Source organism: Pygocentrus nattereri, chromosome 13 (genome assembly GCF_015220715.1).
Source record: "Pygocentrus nattereri isolate fPygNat1 chromosome 13, fPygNat1.pri, whole genome shotgun sequence".
NCBI lineage: Eukaryota > Metazoa > Chordata > Actinopteri > Characiformes > Serrasalmidae > Pygocentrus > Pygocentrus nattereri.
The window spans coordinates 36,872,551-36,882,044 of record NC_051223.1 but is presented as its reverse complement, the minus strand read 5'-3'; the positions used below and the strand labels follow the sequence as shown (position 1 = coordinate 36,882,044).

The following is a 9,494-nucleotide window of genomic DNA, read 5'->3' as shown; positions in this document are numbered from 1 at the left end:
CTAATCCTAACCCTAACACTGTTGAGAATAACCAGTTAATGACGTAAAAAAAAACAGAGCATCAGTAAATCGTCTTATACACTGCAAAAAATAGCTTCTTACCGAGTGAAATGACCTTAAATCTAGTCCATATATCTAAGATTTCCCATTTTGAGATGGTTGTGTGCTGATTATAAGACTATCTTCCTTATTTCTAGACATTATTTACTTGTTTTAGGTCATTTTATTTAGTAAAATTTTCTCACTATGCAGGCAGATAATTTTGCTCATTTCAAGCTGATTTTACTAAATAAAATTACTTAGAACAAGTACAAAAATGTCTAGAAATAAGGTAAATAGTATTACATTTCCGACATGTTTAAGACAAACATACTTGACAAATTACCCTTTTTTTTTTTAGAGGACTATCCAAAAAATTTGAAAATATAAAAACAAAAGCATCGTCCGTTGTTTAGATAACTGGTTAGTACAGCTGGGCGCTGTTGCCCTTCTGTACTTTGTCTTCGGATCGCCTCCTCGCTTTCCTCTCCTCGCCAGAATCTCTGTAGAGTCCTTCGTCGCTGGCTGCCTGCAGACTGTCGAAGGTTCCCTGCCTGTCGCCCAGCTTCAGGCCTTTGGCTTCTCTCTTCCGTCTCTTGCAGAGCTCTGTGCAGCGGTCGAAGCAGCTGAGCCTGGTGTTGGTGGTGCAGGCGTACATTCCTGCAGGGACAGCCAGCACCATGGCGCAAACAATCACGATGATGTGAATGAGCCTCTCGCGCTGCTCCAGTTCATTTGTGCCGCTTCCGGTCACGAACACGATACACTGCTCTTGTCTAGGTGGCTGGTTCTTCAGAGACACACACACTTCGTACTTGGTCACCGGTAACAAGTCGTTCACAGAGTACCTGTTGATTCCCGGGCCGATATAGAGCATCTCTTTCTTTGGCGAATCGTAGCGGCCGAAGTGGACCGTGAACCAGGTTTCTGCAGGATTCTCCGTCGCCGCGTACCACTCTATAGTAATGCCGTACACGGTCTGCTTGGCAATTCGTATGTCGATATAGACATTCTCATCAGCAGAGGCCAGCGGGAAGGCAGGGGACATGGGGAAGGAGGTGTCGCCGGACAGGACATTGAGCTGGATGCCCACGGATGAGTTGCCGATAAAATTGTTGGCAGTGCAGGTGTAGAGACCTCGGTCAGCCAGGTGAACTGAGGGGATTATCAGGGCAGAGCTGATGGTGTCTTCATCCACCTGAGACTGAGAGACTGCAAGCAAAAGCAGAGAGAGGAAACCAGAGTCATCAGACGAAAATTTAGATTGAAATTTTTTTAAAATTGCCAATACACCAAAGTGAGGCTGTTGCTGCACTAATATATGACAGTAGACAAACAACAGAAATCTAGATATTCTGTATTAATACTCTTAGTCCATTGATAAGCTTTAGCTGGAAACAAAATGGCTAAAATCTTGAATTACATAAAGACAAATTGTCCAGTTAGGATTTCCCCTTTCATGATATCTAGGTAGGTAAAGACAAGCAAGTGCTCCTATTCATTAGGCCTTCAGGAGCTGGACAGAAGGCCTCACACCTTGGATCAACTGGTGGCATAATTGGCAAGTAACAGTCGAAGAATGAGAGTTTAAAGAGAGAGAAACATCATTCCAGACTTCCCTTCTGGAAAGCCAATGTACACTGCTGTTAGATCCTAATCTCAGTGCAATCTGATCAATGCACAATTGATCATGACTATATCATGTCCTATGGGGTTCAGGCCTGTGTCACACAGAGGCCTCAGCTTATGCTTCATATGGTTAGTTGTAACTCATAGTGACAGCGATATCTGATCAGCAATGTTCTAACACTTATCTTGTTTAGGCTTCATGTACCCGGACGTCATAATCGTCCTTGGGGCCCTTGTCCACCTATAACTCTATTTCATCCAATCCTCTCTCTCTATTGTCTTGTCGCATGATCATGTGATGGTATAAACTCTGCTATTCTGATTAATAAATGGGAAAAGTCTTCTGAGTACAGATTCGTCTCGGTTGTCATTTGAGTTTCCCCCAGCCGGCTGAAGGCTCAGGAGGACGGAGGGTTTCTGGCTAAGTTCACAGCTTTGGTTTTGAGGTCGCACCATAGAACCTAAAACCATCATCAAACGGTTCTAACAACTACATGCCCAAAAGTGATCAGGCAGCCCTCCTGATTAGTTCATTCAGCTACTTTAAGGTACATTATACAGGCGTTCACATAGCTTGTATAATCTCATGAATAAATGTTGCATCTAGGCCTAATTTCTACTGTTTATAGATATTTATGGATCTGCATTGGCAGATAAATAATTTTTTAAAATCTGATATTGGCATCAGCCAACAATTCCCATATCGGTGTATCCCTAGTAAACATGTTTTGTATTTAACTGAGAAAGAGGGATTGTTTCCATTGTTTTGTTGGGACTGCAGCATATTGCAATTTAGTTTTCCGGACAAAAAATATGAAAAACTCTGGATGTAATTTGGATGCTCTGAAAGAAGTCGCTGGCTAAATTCAGAACAAAGCCATTACTCTTGCGTGGCAGTGTAAGTGCTTTTTTGACCCAGTTTAATCCTGATGTTTCTGGATAATCTGTGTGTGAAGGTGGGCCACAGACATGCTTACTGTCTTTAAGCTCATTGTGTTTTCTGCAGCAAAGTGTGTCAGGGTGATGGCACTTGAGCCGTGGTAGAAATCAGGGGTTTGGATGGCTTTACCTGTAAATCCTCTGATGGTCTTTAGGCTGTAGCTCCATTGCACCACTGGATCGGGCCTTGCCTTCACAAAGCACCTCAACGTAGTGTTCGCTCCCAGCGGAAGCGTGACATTTGCCTCTGGAGCTGATGTTTCTGGCTTCAAGCAGTTCTTCAGCTCCAGCTCGTGAAAAAACTTCCCTGCTCTGAAATCCGGGCCTGAACAAGTCAGATACGAGTTCATCAAAATGATGGGTGGGCTGACCGATCTGACGAATTCAACGAGGCCTTTGAGACGGCAGTCGCAGAGCCAGTGGTTGTCGTGCAGTGCCAGCACCACGTTGGCCGCATTGTCTTCCCTCCTGCCATCCGTCTGTGGGCGGTAGCGCGGCCAGTTGAGAAAGACATCTCGGGAAATGACCATAAGCTGATTGAAGGATAAGTCTAAGTAGGTCAGCGCAGGCAGGTGGCGCAGGGCATATTCCGGCAGCACGTCTAGCCGGTTGTGCTTCAAGTCCAGGATTTTAAGGTTGGGTGTGTCCTGGAAAGCCGTCCATGGTATCGATCTCAGCTTGTTGCCTTGCAGTCGCAGTTCTGTCAGGTTATGCAGGCCCTCAAGGCTCTTAATGTTCATCAGGGTGATGTCATTAAAGTTCAGCCATAGTGATTCCAAGGCACTGACTGTGGAGAAAGCCCTTTGGGGTATTTCAGTTAGGTGAGAGTTCTCTATCCTGATTTTTATGAAATCTCCTGGAATGCTCTGAGGTATTGATCCCAAAGCAGTTTCCATACATAATAAAGACCTAGACAATAAATGAGAAAATACAGCTGCTTATTTGTCCCTGGAATAAAGGAATATCATTAGACAAAGTGAACATTTTTATTATTGACAACATATTTAAAGGGACACAGGATGATATCGGAGTCATGTTGGTATCAGCAGACAGTTGCTTCAAAAAAATGATTTAGGCTTTGGATTCGTCCAGTACTTCTGACAGATATGGATGCTCCTGGTCAAATGACATGTTTTCTTGATTTTCTAAGTGAAGATAAGTTACCACACCATCTACACTCCATCACAGGGGCAGGGCCCCTCTTGTCACTGGGGTGGGACAGTCAAGGGTCCATCTCAGTGCCTTTAGTCAGGGAACATAACTGAACCATAATCCACTGAAATGATCTGGTCTAAGCTGAACTGACTCCACACACCCTGCCTGGCCTCCAGGCTTTTATTCTACTGTTCTGTTTTAAAACATTCGGTTATGAAAAGGAACAAATACCAACTTTTCACCTGGAGGAACTGATTTAAGCTTCACAATCAGACCCTAAATCCACTGTAGAACCTTTGATGGAACATTTACACTGTTTGTACCTTGATGAACAAAAAAAGTACCTGCACAGAACCTTCATTTCTAACAGTGTACACAGAACAGAGTTCAACACAGTTTAATGCACATGTTACAATTTATTTGCTGAATTTATGAGAAAAAAAACATAAAATATTGCCTAAAATCCACAAATAAATAAACATTATAGACAAAAATTAGCAGAAAAAGTCCTGTTTAAGGTTGTTCCCTGTACAGAAGCGCTGACTTATTTTCCCTTTCACAAAATCAACACGCCTGTATTTATTTTACTCCAGAAAAACAGAACGTTTAGGTGACTCTTTACCGCACAAAGTAAATATTAGAGCTCTCTTTCTATCCAATCTCAATTTCTTAATTTAATAAAGGCTTAAGGTTCCACATTGGAGTTGGCATCGGCCCACAATTCCTATTACCAGTGCATCCCTACATATGTACACTGCAATTATTGATTCATTTATTTATTTATTTGTTTGTTTTTATAAACATAAACTAAACATCTTTTCTCAGCTTTATATGTTAAAGTAACTCAATTAACTCAGACCATCTTTGTTTTGCTCGATGCAAATGAAGTGTTCATGGCATAAATATTGGCAAAATATTTGAAACATATTCTCATTATTTCTTGATTACTACAGAGAAGAACAGACCAAATCATTTTGGACCAATTTTCTCGGCTCATTTTTGTCAATGAATAGAGAACGTCATTCAGATTACCTGCAGATCCTCCTTCAGTAAACACAGACCCTCTAACCCACTGACATGATGCAGCCTTTACCAGCCATTCGCTAGATTCCCAGCCAACTTACCTCCCAAAGCTGTCCTCCGTACAGGAGCATCCCGTCACGCAGAAACAGAAGGCAAAATGAAAATGACTGAATACTAACAGTGTGGCTAGAAAGCAAAACGTGGCCATTGTGGTTTTTGAGGAAGGCATGGAGAGCGGGCTATTTTGCAGGACATGTCACTGAGCTTGGTGGCGTTAAGCTCATTGTACTTAATCCAGCCTGACGCAACTCTTGAAGCAGGGGCTGGAAAAAAAAGGAAGGAAAACACTTGAGAAGGAGCTTTTATGAATAATGAAATGGAGAGTACAAAGTTTACATTTAGGAATCGTGCAGCACATGGTTGATAATTTAATATTTGATTATAATATAAAATTACTTTCAAAACATATACTAATATTTGAAACAGCATGAAAGATACAAACTGCACTGTTAAAAGTGATATACTGACAAGTGAAAACATCTTCATTCTAGTGAATATATCTCATATTTCAATATGGTATGCAACCCCATTCCCAAAAAAGTTGGGACGCTGTGCAGAATGTAAATAAAAGCAGGATGCAATGATGTGCCAATCATGTAAAGAATATTTTTAAAGGAAAAAATGACAAAGACTATTTAAAAATATATGCCCATTTTGAATTTGATGCCAACAACATGTTCCAAAAAAGTTGGGACGGAGGCCTGTTCACCAGTGTGTTTCATCGCCTCTTCTCTCAAAAACTCTGTAAGCGTTTGGGAACTGAGGAGACCCTGCTGTAGTTCTGAAAGTGAAATGTTATCCTGATCGTGTTTGATAGAGGATTTCAGCTGCTCAGCTGAATTTGCAGTAGTTTTCATGTCATAATGCACCAAATGTTTTCAGTGGTGACAGGTCTGGACTGCAAGCAGGTTAGTTTAGCACCCGGACTCTTTTAATACGAAGCAATGCTGCTGTAATGTGTGCAGAATGTGGTTTGACATTGTCTAGCTGAAATAATCACCTTCCCTGAAGAAGACGTTGTCTGGATGGCAGCAGATGTAGCCAAAACACGTACATATTGATCATGTATATATGGATCAGACACAGCAGTGCTGCTGGAGTTTTTAAACACCTCAGTGTCACTGCTGGACTGAGAATAGTCCACCAACCAAAAACATCCAGCCAACAGCGTCCTGTGACCACTGATGAAGGCCTAGAGGATGACCAACACAAACTGTGCAGCAGCAGATGAGCTGTCGTCTCTGACTTTACATCTACAATGTGGACTGATAAAGTAGGAGTGTCTAATAGAGTGGACAGTGAGTGGTTAAAAACTCCAGCAGCACTGCTGTGTCTGATCCACTTGTACCAGCACAACATGCACACACTACCACCACATCAGTGTAACTGCAGTGCTGAGAATCATCCACCACCCAAATGGTATGTGCAATGAACATAGAAACAAGGAGGTGGTCATAATCGGCGTAAGTCTGTCTACTCATCTCTTAATTCTTTCTTTTCTTTGCTACTGCCTAGGCAAGATTGTTGTCTGAGTTGCTGTGTGAGAGTTACACATTTATTCCAGCATTTAAGACCATTTATTGTTAAAACGTGCTAGAACTGTGTGTTAGAACGCTCAACAAAGCTTTATTTTACTGCAAAGGAGGATAATTTTATTATTTTATTATTGTCAAAAAAATTTATTCTGCTGTGGAGCCACCAGAGAGTGGCTAAGGAGCAACCTGCAGTCTGCATTTATGGCTCCTTTTTCCTTTGTCCACTGAAAACACGCTCAGACGGTGTGCTTCACTGCTACAAAAGCTAGGATAGCAGGCACAGCAGGCCTCATCAACAGCAAACCTAGCATATCGCGGTTGTTGGGACAAAACCTTGTATCTCCATTTTTGTCATTTTTCAGTTTTTGACATAATTTGAAAATGCCTGTTGCCCTTTACATTGTGTGTAAATTCCAGGATGAATGGACTAAAAGAAATGATACAAAATCACTTGGTAAAAATTCTGGTTCCTTTGACTTACATTAAAACTAAAGTATGTTTTTTCCTTCTCCTGTGAAGTTACCATTTTGGAGATACATTTTGGATGGATGGATGGATGGATGGATGGATGGATGGATGGAATGCATGCTGGTCTTTGCTGTTTTTCTCAGCAGGATTGTGGTGGAGGAACGTGGCTCCCCTTGTATTGACAATCAGCAATTGCTACAGACACACCATCCACAAAGAAGGAGTTCAGAAAATCCTGCTGCATCATTTCTTTTTGATTATATAGGTTTATCTGTGTCTGACTTCTGTAGCGTCGCGATCTGCACAGTGATATGTTCACATGCGAATCAAGGCTAAGCAGCACCAGACAGATAGAGATCTATTTCAGCTTCAGATTAGCGTCAGGCCTGACATCACCACACTTCACACCGAGGGCCAGCTTAGCTTAACTCCCATTCAATTACCACTAATATGTCAGTCAATATTAGCCAAAACCCTCACGGCTGACAGCTTACAGTGCGTGATAAAGAAACACTGCGTCTTAGTTTGCTGCTTTCGTATTTCTTGTATTAGCCTAACTTGAGTGGAGCTGGTTTTAGCCACAGTGCTAGGTCCACCTCCCGGTCACAGTTTTGGAATGGTTTGAATCATATTTAAGCAATAGGCAGTTCGTGGTTTCACTTGGAAATCATTCATCAAAAAGATTTGGAATTTCTAGTGGAGTCCCTCAAGGTTCAGTCTTAGGGCCTTTATGTTACCTCTAGGTCCTTAGGAACCATTTTGAACTGCCATCGGCATCCCATCCATCCATTTTCTAAGCCGCTTCTCCGTCAGGGTCGCGGGGGGGAGCTGGAGCCTATCCCAGCAGTCTTCGGGCGGAAGGCAGGATACACCCTGGACAGGTCACCAGTCCATCGCAGGGCAGACACACAGACAGTCACTCACACACTCACACCTAGGGACAATTTAGCACACCCAATTGGCCTGACTGCATGTCTTTGGACTGTGGGAGGAAACCGGAGAACCCGGAGGAAACCCACGCAGACACGGGGAGAACATGCAAACTCCACACAGAGAATCGAACCCAGGCCCTCCTTGCTGTGAGGCGACAGCGCTACCCACCACGCCACCGTGCCGCTGCCATCGGCATGAAAAGTATAAATTATTATTATTATTATTATTATATAGCCTCTGAGACTGTGTGCTGCATGACAGCTAACACTATACAAGATCAAGAACTCAGAAACATCTGCCAAAACACCAAAGACTCTATGAAGACTTTCTTTCAATAATACTTATATCTGGAATAGAAATGCAACCACTGAGTGCGACTCCCAGTGCGACGTGGCTGTCTGGCTTTGTGTTATTTGCTAACTCCTTTATAAGGAATAACAAGGTGGGACCTCATGTCCACACGCAGTTCAGTGGTTCAGTAAAGTAAAGCTTATTATCCTTAATCTCCCCTTGTGTGGCCAGCAAGGCCTTGCTGGACACTTTTAGATCTGCTCAAGCTTTTAATACCACAGCTAATTGTGAACAGGTACAAGCCATTGTGCTTTTTCCAAAACTCAACACCATGAAGGGAATGCCAAGCGGCTTAGTCTATGACACAACTTCACCTGCAAAAAATAGAGACTGAAACAGAGATATGGCGCATAATGCTGCCATTAAGACTGCTGGCGTTTGGGAAATATCACCACCAAAAACTCTTAAATGTGCCTTTAGAGATGAAGCAGCCTTCTGTTCACCAACGCCAATATCACAGAAAAACAATTTTCCTTACTTTTATGTGGGGGAAAAAAAACGGATGGAGTATGTGAACAAGTTTCAGAGCATATAGTTCAGTTCCTATAATACCATACATGGCAACCAAACTGCAAATTCAGCCCAATTTGAAGGCCCAGCTTGTGTGATGTTATGACACATTTACATATTTCCACCAATTATGCGTACAGCAGTTTAGCTCCACCCATTCGTACAGAAGTTATAAGGAGTGTTTCAGTCTGGACAGCTTTTTGAATGCAACACAATACAGGACAGTCAATCAGAATAGAGGCCATTTACATATCGCTGGTGTCGGAAGAAAACCTCATATCTCCATTTTGATCATTTTTCAGTTTTAGACATAATTTGAAAATGCCTGTTGCCCTCAACATGGTGTGTAAATGTCATGAAGAACGGACCAAAAGAAACCGAAAATAACTTGGAAAAAGGTCTGGTTCCATTGACTTCCATTGAAAGTAAAGCAGGTTTTTCCTTCTCCTGTAAAGTTACCATTTTTGAGATCCGACAACAGCGACATGTAAGTCTTTAGAAATCAGGGATAGAGAAAGGTTGGAAATAGTCATGAAAAAATGAATTATGACTCCAACAATGCAATAAGTTGACCTCAGGGGAATGGAACCCACAGGATACACACTCTTAAAACTACTTTTACCATGTATATACCATAGATATGTATACACACAAAGAGTTTGCATGCAGAAAATAATGCATTTGCAGAAGAAAATCAGGGATGTAGGTTTCTTACACATTTATATAAAAATATTTATTCATGCATACATTTAAAACATATAAGTTTCCGAAATAAGTACACTGAACAACTTTATGTATTCACAGTTTCGGGTTTGAATCAGGATGCGGTAAACCCAGCACATAAACTGACGT

General features: G+C 41.9%; 1 protein-coding gene across 1 annotated transcript; it reads right to left on the bottom strand.

The window, feature by feature from the left end:
* Nucleotides 1-284: 284 nt before the first annotated feature.
* LOC108437887 (leucine-rich repeat, immunoglobulin-like domain and transmembrane domain-containing protein 2) lies at nt 285-5,045 on the bottom strand. Its single transcript, XM_017715301.2, has 3 exons — nt 4,887-5,045; nt 2,738-3,516; nt 285-1,251 (listed from the first exon to the last, which is right to left on the bottom strand). Exons 1-3 carry the CDS (start codon nt 5,012-5,014, stop codon nt 464-466), a joined length of 1,695 nt encoding a protein of 564 aa, XP_017570790.1. The 5' UTR covers nt 5,015-5,045; the 3' UTR covers nt 285-463.
* Nucleotides 5,046-9,494: the final 4,449 nt, after the last annotated feature.